Here is a 14,156-nt window from a genome sequence, read left to right on the forward strand (position 1 = left end):
GTACTGGGTACCGTTCCCTGGGGCAAAAGGCAGCCAGGGCAATGGGCCTGCCAGCCTCCCCCTCCTAGTGATGCAGTGAAGAAAGGCTGTACTTTGCCTACAGTCAGGCAAATAGCCCAGTCACTGGCTTGCACCACAGTCTTTACTTTTATTGTGCATCTACTCTCATTCAAAAACAGTACAATTTTAAATGTTTCATGCAAATGAAGCTGATTCAATTCTTCAGATAAGCAACTGTGGATGGTGATGCCCTCTGCAAATCATCCCAAATTTCACACATAGTACTAATCACAACTCCTCTACAGTTATGATATTGTATGATTAACAAAAATTGCTTTAGTTGAATAATCACCTTATGAGAAAATATGTTTTTAGTCATTAATCCATTCCGGCATGTCTTAACATGAGACACGCTGTAGGGCATGCTCAGAAAAAGTAACAGTACTGCCAGCAATAGGCTTGTGGCACAAATTTGATGATAAAGTGCTATGAAGTATAGCAACATATGCAGCAGAAACATGGGAAGTAACTGAAAGAATTAAGAGGAATTCATTGTCAATGGAGGTGGGGTTTTCAAGGTGTTTCTGTAAGCTGACACTATAACATAAAATTAAAAATGAATACCTACATAAGAGAATAGACTTGGGCACCAAAGCAGTGGATACAACTGAAGTAAAACTAAACAGTGTGGGCACATATGCTGTGCAGTGAGAGCAGATGGCTTGAGATGGCGATTGAATCTATGCCAACTAATAGAAGAATAATGGGTTGCCTGAAAACAACATAGAAAGAGAGAGTCAAAAGAGCAACATCAGAGGAAATTGAAGCCAGAAGACTGTCAAAATCCAAGACTTTGGCAGTTAAGATACGGATAACAATTATAATGTTGTATTAGATAGCAATTAAAAAAACTGAATATGTAATATATGTGTGTTTTAACATGCAAAATGTTAATGCTAACATCTGAATGTGTGATGATTGTGAGAGGGCAATTTTTTTTTAAAAAAAAAAAAAAGATATTTGAAGCTATATTTCAAAATATTTCCTCACAAGACTCGCATAACTGATGATGAATTGCTCAGATTCCTTGGAAAATATTCTTTCAGTTCTATAGAAATTTCACTTCACCCAACAAAACTGATTTTCTGTTAGTAAACTCACATTTCAATTTTAAAATTGTTTGTCTTGTCTGTCTCCCATACATGTATTATTTTTCTGTCACAGAAAATTCAAAACGTGGCCTCTTATTTTCAGTTTGTTGCTTACAAGTGTTTCCTACACTAAGTCCAGAAAATTCTCAAACACGTGACATGTGTGCCCATTATTTAATTTATGGCACTGCAATCTAAAAGCAAAAATTGTCACATTTGCTGTATTCTTTTTATCTTAAGTGTTAAAAGCACATTTTCACATACAATTTAACTACATCTGTACAGAAAGATATGTGTATACTCGTATTTGGTCAAAGGATGTTTTCATCATACCTGTCGATCAGCATTTCCATGTATTAGACATTCGATATGCATCTTGGATAGTATTTGTGGAATAAATGCCTCGACATTCTTAAGAGTCAGTTCTGCAAAAAAAACAAAAACAAAAATTTGTGACAGGAATTAAATACAAAAGAGTTACAAAAAGAAAATACACATTTTCGCAGAACAATGTAAAGATCTCCTAAACACAAAACAAGGTTTGGGAGTGGGCACACAGGATACGGGGCATGAGGTAGCTGCTTTTGTGTTTTTGATTATTTGGACAACAATTATAGCTTTCTGCTCCCATATTTCCATATTTACAAGATGTGACACACAGTGCGGAAAAATCCTTTGTACCATCATTACTCAAAATGTGCATTCCATTTTTAACTTTAGTATGATGGTCACTGTGGTAGAAATTATCTGTCAAGTTTTATCTGATACAGAAATCATTCACTCACTCAATTTTAATCAGATTTTAGATGATTAAGGTGTTGACGAAAATGACTTTGTAGAGTGTGTTAGAAGGTACATGTCTCATGGTAATGCTTGCCATTCTGTTACCACTCATGCAAAAGACACTAGATTATTTGCATTAAATTTTATAAGGACTAATCCGTCTCAGCAGCTGCGTAATCAATGTAGATGGCTGCCTTGTGGACGAGCCAGATTCGAGTCCCTGTACTGCCAGATTCTTCCTTTGGTGAGAGGACTAGAGTGGCGTGCACTCAGTCCCTTGATGCCATGACTTGAATGAGAAGTAGCAGTTCTGTAGTCTGGAAAGTTAGTCAAATGGCCAGGAGAGCAGTGTGCTCTCCAAATACCCCACCATACCATATCAATATAATGCCGATTGACGTAGGATGATGACAAGGCAGCTGGTCGACATCCCTTGGGCCTTCAGGTTTGAACAAAGAGTGCACACTCACACTCTCTCTCTCTCTCTCTCTCTCTCTCTCTCTCTCTCTCTCTCACTCTAACTCTCTCCCCCCATTCCCCATGCACACACACATAAGGGTTATCATATCAGAGACTGCAAATGATAGCAGTTTATCAGATAAGAAGGAAGAATTGATGAATGTCACTATGAAATTTTTTTGCCAAAATTAAGAGTTTGAATTACACCTGATCTTTAGCTGGCTGTACCTATTCTACGATGCAGAATAAGGTTACTGTATGGGCTGGTGGAGGAAAGTAAGGAAAGTAGTAAGCCATTAAAGAACTGGATAAAATCATCTCAGTTTTCAAGTCATGTCGAGGTTTTGATGCTAGCCCTGCCATCATCATCAGGTGTAAAAGTACTGACTGCTGCAGCTGGCACTATATCCCATTTACATCCCTACGATTATGGTCATTGGCATCAATCAGAGAGGGCCGAAATAACATGTGTGCGGAAAGAAAGTTGAGCAGCTCCAGCTCACTGCACGACCGAGTGATGTCAGATGGTGCAAGGGGGCCAGCGACATATTTGAAACTGCTGCTCCCGCCTCCCTACAAGCATCAAGCATGTGTCGTTTCTTTCTTTCGACATTCAAAGCCTGCCCCCACACCCTATTCAGTGTGTAGCACTGGTCTCTGTTGAAATTGTTGCAGTTCATTCTAATCTCAGCGACCTCTTTTATAATGGAATCTCAATATGTTGATGTGCGCACCAAGACTCTCGTGTTCTCAAACTATATTGTGTGTCCATTTTTGAGACAAATGCTCACCCATGGCCAACTTGTCAAGCTCCCTTTGTTTTATTTTGTTTTGTTTTTGGCTCAAAAACAACTACGGTGATATGTGCCCATGTCAAATGTGTAGAACATTAAGACAAAGAGGAGTTAAAAATAACTACACCTCAACCCCAATCTACAGCAGAGAAGGCAGTTAAAAACAGGGATGTGGAGAAGGGTCTATAAAATATGCCATAGGCAAATAGAGGTCCAGAACTAAATATTAAATGGCCTTCACCATACCGCTATATCAGATAAAAAGTACAATGCGATCGACAGCCTGTGTGTCATCCACTAAAATAGCTGATAACTCCGACGGCAAACATAAACAAGAATGTAAATGGTTAAAAAAAAAGGACATTCCATCAGGAAAAAGCGGACCATCAAAAGTTGAGCGCAATTTGCACAAAATGGTGAGGGAGCACCACCTAACAAATGGAAATGGCTAAAAAGACAGTGCCCAATACGCAAACTAGTTAAAATGATCTCACAGTGAGAGAGCTGAGAGGAGGTCATTCAACCTGCTGGGAATGGCATAATAACCCAGAGCTTATTCCCACGAAGGGTACACCAGTGGTGATGCCAAAGTGACACCACCTACTGATAGACGGCAACACAGATATCGTCGGAGGGGATGTGAGAACTAGTGGGCTGAGGTATGGAGACACTGAAGCCTTGGCAGCAGTGTCAGTGGCCTCGTTTCATGTCAGACCAATGTGACCAGGAACCCACCTGACCATCACAGTGGCTCCATCAAGAGTGGGCAAGTTAAAGTCTTTCTGGACTCGTTGCACTATGGGATGGGATTGTACAGCACGCAGAGGCTTTGGAGGGCACTGAGAGTGTCTGAGCAGATGATGCAACAGAAAAGCCTGTGTTGGCGGATGTATTGGGTGAAGAGTTCTGTTGTAAATACTGAGCAGTGTTGTGGAAGCCAATACTGAAAAACATCAGTGCCAATGACAAAAGCACACCTGAAACCACACTCAGTCTGAGCCGTCAGTGTACACACAGGAACTATCGCAAAGTTCCATGCAAAGGTGATGAAACTGAAGGTGATAGAGCGATGTTGGAGTAGTGTCATAAGCAGCAATTGAAGGCAAAGATGAACACGGGTTGCTGCAGGAAAGCAAGGTGGTGAAAGGTTTACACCCATCGAGAAAGTTGCAGGTAGCGTGAAGTTAAGCTTCCAGAGCAAGAGCCGAAAGCAAACTCCAAGAGCTGACAGAGAAGAGAGATGCACCTCATACTGGTGATCAAAGGAGGAGGTGGCACAGGATGGGTGGCCGTGAACAGCAGACAAATAGCACGCATACCTGCTGAGGAGAAAGTCACAGTGGTAGGAGAGCGGTAGTTTGGGAGCTTCTGCATACAGACACTCAACCGGATTAGTGTAAAAGGCACCATTGCCCAAATGGCTGCCGTGATGGTGGATGATATTGTGACGGTGTAAGAGAGACGAATGTGCAGATGCATAAATGAAGCACCCATAGTCTAGTTTTGAACAAGAGACCAGTACAAACGGAGGAGGGTCATTTGACCTGCTCCTCAGGAAGTGCGCCACTGACGACAAGTAGGAGATTGATGGACTGCTTATAGCGGACTGCTGGGTAAGACACAGGGGTGGACTGAGAAAGTTTGCTATCCAGCTTGAGCCCCAGGAATTTTGGAGGTTCAACGATGGAAGAGCAACGAGCCCTAGATGTAAAGCCAGTGGAAGAAAGAAATTGTGCTGCCAGATGGCAAAATCATCAATGAAAAGGGAGCCGGAGATGCCTGGCAGGAGACAGGTCATTACAGACTTAATGGTGATAGCAAAGAGGATGACACTCATAACAGAACCCTGAGGCATACTATTTTTCTGGGTAAAGTTGTCTTACAAGGCAGAACCCACAGTACCTTGAAAACATGTTTTTTATTTTAGTTCCTGAAGGAAATGGGGCAGGCAGCCACAGAAGCCCCACATTTAGAGAGTACAGACGATACCAGTCCTCCAGCAGGTGTTGTAGGCTTTCTCCAAATCGAAAAACAAGGCCACTGCCTGGGATTTCCACCAAAAACAATTCATGATATGGGTGGACAAAGTGCCGAGATGGTCAACTACAGAACGGCGCACTGGAAATCCACACTGTGCAGTGGTTAGTAAATTGCGAGACCTGAACCACCGTACCAGCAGGGCATGAATCGTACATTCCATTACCTTGCAAACACATCTGGTGAGAGAAATGGGACAGTAGTTAGAAGGAAGGTGTTTGTCCTTACCAGGCTTAGGTATGGGTATGACAGTGGCTTCACGCTAGCATCTGGGAAACGTGCCCTCTGCCCAGATGTGGTTGAACGTATGAAGCAGAAAGTGATTGTCCAAAAGAGAAAGGTACTGCAACATCTTAATGTGAACTCATCTGGCCCTGAGGTAGAGGATTGGAGGAAATGATAGCATGGTCCAGCTCCCTCATAATAAAGGCAGCATTGCAGCACTCACAATTCTGAGAAGAGAATGGTATAACCTGAGCCCACTCTGCTCATTTCTGATGGAAGATGTCAGGGTGATAATGGAAGGAGCTCGAAATCTCTGCAAAATGCAGCCCAAGATGTTGGAGATAGCAGCAGGGTCCACAATGACATCATCTGCTACTGTTAGACCGGAAATTGTGGCCTGGATCTTGGTCCCAGAGAGTCATCGGAGGTTGACCCACACAATGGAGGAGGGAGTGGAACTGTTAAAAAGAACTAGTGAATGAAATCCAGCTAGCTTTTTTGTTATCCAGAACAATGCGATGACACTGTGCACACAACTGTTTGTAATGAAGGCTGTTTGCCATCACAGAATGATGGTTAAAAATGTGGTGAGCATGTCTCCATGTGTGAACTGCATCACAGCATGCTTCAGTCCACTAAGGGACTGGACACTCACTGGTAAAGAGGAAGTGTGAGGAATGGAACATTCTGCAGCGGTAAGGATAACATTTCTAAAATATTCTACCTGGTCATCACAACTGGGGAAATGTTCGTCAAAGGTTGCCAGGGAGGAGTAAAGCCTTCAGTCAACCTTAATAAGGTGCCATTTGGGTGTGCACATAGGTGGGGTAGGTGTCAGCAAATGGATAGCACATGGGAAATGGTCACTCAAGTATGTGTCAGTGAGATGGTGGGCAAGCTGGACAGCACAGAAGGATAGGTCTCAATGGGAATAGGTGTAAGTAGAGTCTGAAAGAAACGTGGGTGCTTCCGTGTTAAGGCAGATGAGGTTAAGGTGACTGAGGTCAGCCAAGAGGGCATCTCTGACAGGTTCTGGGTGAGCCCCAAAGGGGATGGTGCACATTAACGTCACCGAGCAGCAGAAATGGGTGAGGCAGCTGCTCAGTAAGCTGAAGGAAGTCTGCCCTCGTGACATCGTATGACGGAGCGACGTAAACGGTACTAAGGGAAAAGGTCAAGTGAGGAAGGAACATGCAAACTGCAACAGCTCGGAGTCGGTTAGTCAGGGAGTTGGGTTGACCATGAATGTCATCCCGTACAATCAGCATGACTCCCACATGAGATGGAATGCCGTCCTACGATAAGAAGGTCAAAATGGAATGCAAGAGCTCAAAGTAGTAGTGAGGCTGCAATTTTGATTCCTTAAGGCAGGGAACAAGTGGATGCTGTGTTTCTAAGAATAGCTCTAAATCCTCTGTTGGATTAAAGACTGCAAGTGTTCCATTGGAGGAGAGTCATGATAATGAAAAATATGGAGGGGTGTCACCTCAGCAGCTGCTGAGTGCCAGCCTTTGAAGACTCACTGCTACAAAGCACAGAGGCAGGAGGATCCTGCAGGTCTGCAGCTGTGTCAGCATTCTCCTTCTGTCGGGCTGCAGAGTCTATGAATTGCACCGGCATCCTGGAGGTCGGTTGGGCAAGGGTGTCATGTGGCAACACCGCCGGAGGGGATCTCCAAGTCAGTGAAGGAGAAGACCATTTGCCTTTGTTCGACTTCTTGGAGCCATACCGGTTGGCAGAGGAAGACTCAGACATTTGTTGGCTCGAGGGACATAGGAAGTCTTCACAGGATCATTCTTTCTGTCCTTCCCAGCCTGCCGGTTGTGCAACTGGTGATGTCACCCTCTGAGGAGAAAGTTTGGCGGCATGTTGCACAGCTGGAGCGGGAGAAGGGGACGCTACCATGATGCTGGATGATTTCACAACCGTGCTGCTAAACTTGAGGTCACATGTCTGCATAGCCACATCCTTTGTGGAGCGAGATGTAGCAGAACAGATGGTAGAACGCAGGGTTTCTGACGAGCCAACAACTTTATTCTATGTATCTGCTCATCAAGATACATGGAACAATCATGGGAGGAGTCGACACGGTTGCCACAGCAGTTGATGCAGCAGGGAGGAGGAGGTGAACAATCGCCCTTGTGAGCACCATTACCATAGGTTACACATATGATTCGGTGTCGACAGGATTCTCGAGTGTGGTTGTAACGGTGACATTGATAGCAGCGCATCAGTTTCGGAATATACTGTCTGACTGTGATAACTTCATAACCTGCTTTGATGTTTGACGGAAGAACTCTATCAAAAGTGAGAAAGAGATTGCATGTGAGAACTAAGGGGGCGTCTACTTTTTATCATCATCCGATGGACCGCTACGACACAGAGATCAGAGGTATGTCTGGATTGCTGCAAGCAGTTGTGCTTGAGAATTGGAATTAGTCTCCAAACCCAAACTGCCATTGCGTAAATGAGAGCAGGATTTCACAGGGCCAGCAACTGTATCAACACCTTTCTGAATAACAAATGGATTTGCTGTAGCAAAGGACTGACCATCTTCAGTATGTGAAACTATGAGGAACTGTGGTGCAGCTGGGAAGGTCTTTGAATCATCGGCCCTATTCCGATTACGATTCATGGCCACTGACTGCGAAGATGACTGGCTCATTGCGAGAAAATCCCCCACGATTGCCAGCGTCTCTGATGGTGTGAACCATACCCATTGAGCAGCGGCTGAGAATTATGCGTTACCCGGTCACCTGTTACACATCAGACGTGTGGGCCGGCCTTCAGGAGTGCACAGGGAGGAAGAAGAAAAAGAGGAACCTCAAGTGCCGAAGTGGAGGAACAACAGGAGAAGGTGGATGAAGAAAGAAAATAGGAACAAAAAACAGTGGAGAGTATTCTGATATTGACTACCAAAACTGCAGAATACATTTCCAACAACAACCCAGGCATGTTCCCCACCGGAGGGGAAAAATAACAGCAAGAGGACAGGGATGCAGCATGGAAGAAAAAAGATGCTGCAAATCCTTTGTCTCCATGGTAGCCAAGCACGAACCCACCGAAGAGCAGCAAGCCCCCGAGCTCCTGTTGCTTAATATCTCTTGTGCTCGGTAAAATGCTCCACAAGTGTGCAAATTGTCTGGCCTATATAGATGCTGCTGCACTCGCAACGGATACCATACACTCCAAGCACACGAAGAGCTACATTGTCTTTAACAGTGTAGAACAAATCTCTTATCTTGGATGAGGGCTGTAACACTAGTTTCAATCCATGTCTCTGCAATACACGTCTGAAATTGCTACTTGTTTCCCAACTGTATGGCAGGAAAGTCGCATGCTTGGCTTCTTCTGCCAGTTCACAAGGCTTGAGAACTTTATTGGAATTGACATGGCTTGAAAACCAATAAGATTTTATCCAATCATGCCACCATGGAAGACTGAGGACCCATTAAGGAACTGATAGCTGAAACTAATCCACAAGCACTGGAAATGAAAGAAAAAAGGAATATATGCTGGTACTTCATTTAGCACCAACTTCCTAATTAAGCCAGTGACACTAGCTGAAATCAGACTATTTTCCACAGGTGTTTCAAAAAAGCTGGGAGGTGTGGATCACTGATACACTAGAAGTGCTAACTTTCAATTTGTGTCCTCGAGCAATGAATCATTTGTGACTGATTGTGATTATTTACTTCAGTGATGACATCGCAATGAATTATCTATACTATTACATGATAAATATATCTAAAAACAAAGATGTACCAAACAAAAGTGCTGGCAGGTCGATACACACACAGACAAACACAAACATACACAAAAATTCAAGCTTTCGCAACAAACGGTTGCTTCGTCAGGAAAGAGGGAAGGAGAGGGAAAGACGAAAGGATGTGGGTTTTAAGGGAGAGGGTAAGGAGTCATTCCAATCCCGGGAGTGGAAAGACTTACCTTAGGGGGAAAAAAGGACAGGTATACACTCGCGCACACACACACATATCCATCCGCACATGCACAGACACAAACAGACATTTGTAAAGGCCCTTACCCTCTCCCTTAAAACCCACATCCTTTTGTCTTTCCCTCTCCTTCCCTCTTTCCTGACGAAGCAACCGTTTGTTGCGAAAGCTTGAATTTTGTGTGTATGTTTGTGTGTCTATCGACCTGCCAGCGCTTTTGTTTGGTAAGTCTCATCATATTTGTTTTTAGATATATTTTTCCCACGTGGAATGTTTCCCTCTATTATATTCCTATTACATGATAAGTTGTACTTTAACATAGTTACCAAAAATCTCAGAAAGTTCTTGACCAATTTAACTCAAATGTTTACACGATACTCTAACAAACGTTCATACAGACATAAGATTTATGTTTTTTTGAACAACAATGTACAGACTTTCTGTTCAACCAGACTGTGAGAAAGAAAATACTGTGCTGTGAAAATGTGCTGCGTCATTTGCTTTTTTCAGAGTCGATTTTAACGTAAGATATCAGAGCATTCACACCATTAGACGAACTGTTTCTTCCACATATTTTCTTCCTCCTTAAAAACAATTTTATACAAAATATACATAAAAGTGTGCTGTTTTGTTTTCTACGTCACAGTCAGTTTTATGATGAAAGAAGAATGTTGTAACTATGGCTTATTGACTTATGATTAGAATACTACTGAATCATCTAAAACTTTGCAATCGTACTCATTCACAGATTAGAACTATGAGAAATACAGTCATTGAATCTACTATCCTCACAAGTCCAGCTGCTGGAGAGGCATTCCTGTACCCCTTATGTTAATGATCCCATCCGATTAACGTATTCTTTTTAAGTGACTTCATTTCCCAACCAAGGTTCTGTTAGCAATAATAATAAACAAGGCTCAAAGTCAGAGAGAGGGGGAAGATGAGACGGACAGTCGGGGGGGTGGGGGGGGGGGGTGGGGTGTTGCAAGACAGGTAGCAAAAGGGGGAAGATGGACAAAGACAGAGCGATGGGGGAGAAGGAGATTAGGACATACACTATGTGAGCTAAAGTATCCAAACACCCTCCAAAAAATACATTCACATTCTGCCAACTACTGCCAGGTACTCCATATCAGCAACCTCAGTAGTCATTAGACAGCATGAGAGACCAGAATGGAGCACTCCGTGGAACTCATGGACTTCGAACATGGTCAGGCAATTAGGTGTCACTTGTGTCATACGTCTGTAGGCGACATTTCCACACTCTTATACATCCCAAGGCCCACTGTTTCCGATGTGATAGTGAAGTGGAAATGTGAAGGGACAGGTACGGCACAAAAGCGTACAAGCTGACCTCGTGTGTTGACTGACAGACCCCCGACAGTTGAAGAGGGTTGTAGCGCGTAATACGCAGACATCTATCCAGATCATCACACAGGAATTCCAAACTGCATCAGGATCCACTGCAAGTACTATGACAGTTAGGCAGGAGGTGAGAAAACCTGGATTTCATGGTCAAGCGGCTGCTCATAAGCCACACATCACACCGGTAAATGCCAAATGATGCCTAGCTTGGTGCAAGGAGCGTAAGCATTGGATGATTGAACAGTGGTAAAACGTGTGGAGTGAAATCACGGTACACAATGCGGTAGTCCAATGGCAGGGTGTGGGTATGGGGAATGTGCAGTGAACATCATCTGCTAGCATGTGTAGCACCAACACTAAAATTCGGAGGCGGCGGTGTTATGGTGTGGTCGTGTTTTTCATAGGGGGGCGTGCATTCCTTGCTGTTTTGCATGGCACTATCACAGCACAGGCCTACACTGATGTTTTAAGCACCTTCTTACTGCCCACTGTTGAAGAGCAATTCGGGGATGGCGACGGTATTGCATCTTTCAACATGATCGAGCTCCTATTCGCAATGCATCGCCTGTGGTGGAGTGGTTACACGACAGCAACACCCCTGTAATGGACTGGTCTGGACAGAGTCCTGACCTTAATCCTATGGAACACCTTTGGGATGGTTTGGAACACTGACTTTGTGCCACGCCTCACCAACTGACAGTGATACCTCTCCTCAGTGCAGCACTCCGTGAAGAATGGGCTGCCATTTCCCATGAAACCTTCCAGCACCTGATTGAACATATGCTTGCGAGAGTGGAAACTGTCATCAAGGCTAAAGGTTGGCCAATGCCATACTGATTTCCAGCATTGCAGATGTAGGGCGCCACAAACTTTTAAGCCATTTTCAGCCAGGTGTCCAGATACTTTTGATCACATAGTGTATATATAGTTCCCACACACATTTAGCAATTGTGAAGCATTGGCGAACTCGTTAGCTTATTATTAACTCAGATTACTTATTTCATATATGATGCCGCAATAACAACCAATCCAATAAAGGTTGTGTACACAAATGTGTTTCCATTGCAGAGCATTAAGTACAGCAACGATGGAGGGCTTCACACTTGCCATGTCTCTCACACATGCAGCCACAGAAGTGCCTCAGGTGAGCTGTTCCATCAAACCAATGCATGCTTGTTGCAAGCAGTCCTTTGCAGTGTGTGGAAAGTCTATGCTTCAGCAGCAAAACTGCAGGTAAGAGACTATATCCAGCAATAGCCTCACTGATAAGTAATGGGAACGTTTCTTCCAACACCATGGCACATCCTGTTAAGTCTGTATTTGAGGGAGGAATGTAGAAGCTACCTAGTTTTGCACAAGGCTCACAACAGAAGGCCATGGTGACGTGATGGACATAATTCTTGTCTATATGCTTCATTTACACACACACACACACACACACACACAAAAAAAAGATAAATTAAAAAATTATCGAACCTCCTCCTTAGCCTCATAAACCAATGAAGCAGTATAAAGCCGCCTTTTTTTTATCACATAAACCAATGAAGTGCGAGAGAATTTCTTTGTTGTAGAAGATGTGGTGGGAAGCATTCACACACAGAGTTATGAATTCTTTTCTTGCCTGCAGGAAGTGCCAGTAGCTGGCAGTGAGAATGAAGTGAGGAGATGTAGTGAGCACACAATGGATTCCACAAGTTGTAAAATGACAGAAAAAATTGAGCAGCAATACTGCATCAAATTTTGCCAAAATCTTTGCAATACTCAAGTGTAAACCATTCAGAAAAGTCAACAGGCTTTGGGAAGAATGCCATGAGCCACTCATGGATAAAGGGGTGATAAAATTGCTTCAGAGATGATGGCACTTCAAATGGCTGCAAACCACATTCAAACAGACCCTGAGAAACCAAAATGACAACATTAATGAGCCAGTGCAGGCTTTGGTCATGGAAGGACATTGTATTACATTATGAGAACTTGCAAATGAGATAAGGGTAAGCACTGGATTGGTACATTCAATTTTGACCGACAATCTGTGAATGTGTGACTGTGAAATTCATGCTGAAATTGCCAATGCTGCCTGGAAGTCACACAGTACATATGAACAGAGACCCCAACTTTCTGAGCACTGTGATCACAGATGATGAGACATGGATTTATGGGTACAACACAGAAACCAAGATGCAGTCGTCACAGAGGAAATTTCTGTCATCTCCCAGGTCAAAAACACATGGCATGTCAACATGTCTGATCGCTTTCTTCAACTCTCATTGCGTGGTGAATCATGAGTATACATCACAAAGCCAAACTGTCACAAAGGAATAGCTCCACGAAAGCCTACGTTGCCTTTGTGAAGCTGTATGGTGCGAATGACCAGATCTGTGGGTAACAGAAACTTGGCAGCTCCATGCTGAGCATCTGATTCAGACATTCCTTGTCAAACACAACATTCTTGTGGTTAGTTAGCTCTCCCCTTGTAGTGTTTCGAGAATTTCTGCATAAATTCTAGAATCACTCAGCCTTCTACTGTCTCGAACACACGATATTTTAGATATGAGTGAGAGAGAGTGGAATCCTACCTACTGCACAAAGACTGTAGACACGGTGGTCGAACGGCACCGACAAGCACCTTTCGGGCAGTTCATGGATGTTTAGTGAGTGCATACAAGAGGACCACGTAACTCTGTGATAACAGTGTCAGTGGCTATTGTTAGTGAAAAATGAATGCTTAAAAACTCTTATTCCAGCCTTGCTAGAGGCAAGACGTATTTCATGAATCCTGTGGTATAGAGTTATGGTTGTTAAGCCAACTCTTTTGTGGATGTAATTAGATTTGTTTCTGACGTAAGGCGATATGTGTTGTTCAGTATGACATTTTAATATATCGTTAGTTGATGAAAAGTAACCTTTGACTATCTACTTATTTCACAAGTAGAGGAAGAATTTTAAATATTCTTGTATCTAGCATCACTCTTCAGAGAAGAAGTTTAAAGAGATTCTAGATGGCAGGCTATTTTCCAAGCTGAAAATGTCCTTGGAGGGAACAACATGATTTGAGTCAAGAGATATAAAGAAGTGTGACCGCCCGACTGACCACCAGTCCAAAAGATGCATTGCAGAAGAGTTTGCAACAATGGTGGAGGTCTGGCACAAGCGTGTGCACCAGCAAGGAGACTAGTTCGAAGGGGATTATGAGTCTACACCTCCAAATCAATGAATGTATTCTAGCCAACCCAAGGTTCAATAATTTTTTATACACCTTGTATACATATTTAGTGTAACATAATACTTTTGTAAAGTGACTTGTTACAGAACACCTACAAATCTGAGAAATGAAGATTACAACAGTTAAAAGTATTTTTATTAATCATGTAATGTAGGATCATAAA

General features: G+C 43.2%; 1 protein-coding gene across 1 annotated transcript in view; it reads right to left on the reverse strand.

The window, feature by feature from the left end:
- LOC126091888 (insulin-degrading enzyme) overlaps window positions 1–14,156 on the reverse strand; it is a 208,262-nt gene that overhangs the window by 36,908 nt on the left and 157,198 nt on the right. The window contains 1 exon segment of the mRNA XM_049907183.1: window positions 1,485–1,576. Coding sequence (XP_049763140.1) covers window positions 1,485–1,576 — 92 coding nt within the window.

The sequence above is a fragment of the Schistocerca cancellata genome, chromosome 7, assembly GCF_023864275.1.
Source record: "Schistocerca cancellata isolate TAMUIC-IGC-003103 chromosome 7, iqSchCanc2.1, whole genome shotgun sequence".
NCBI classification, from domain to species: domain Eukaryota; kingdom Metazoa; phylum Arthropoda; class Insecta; order Orthoptera; family Acrididae; genus Schistocerca; species Schistocerca cancellata.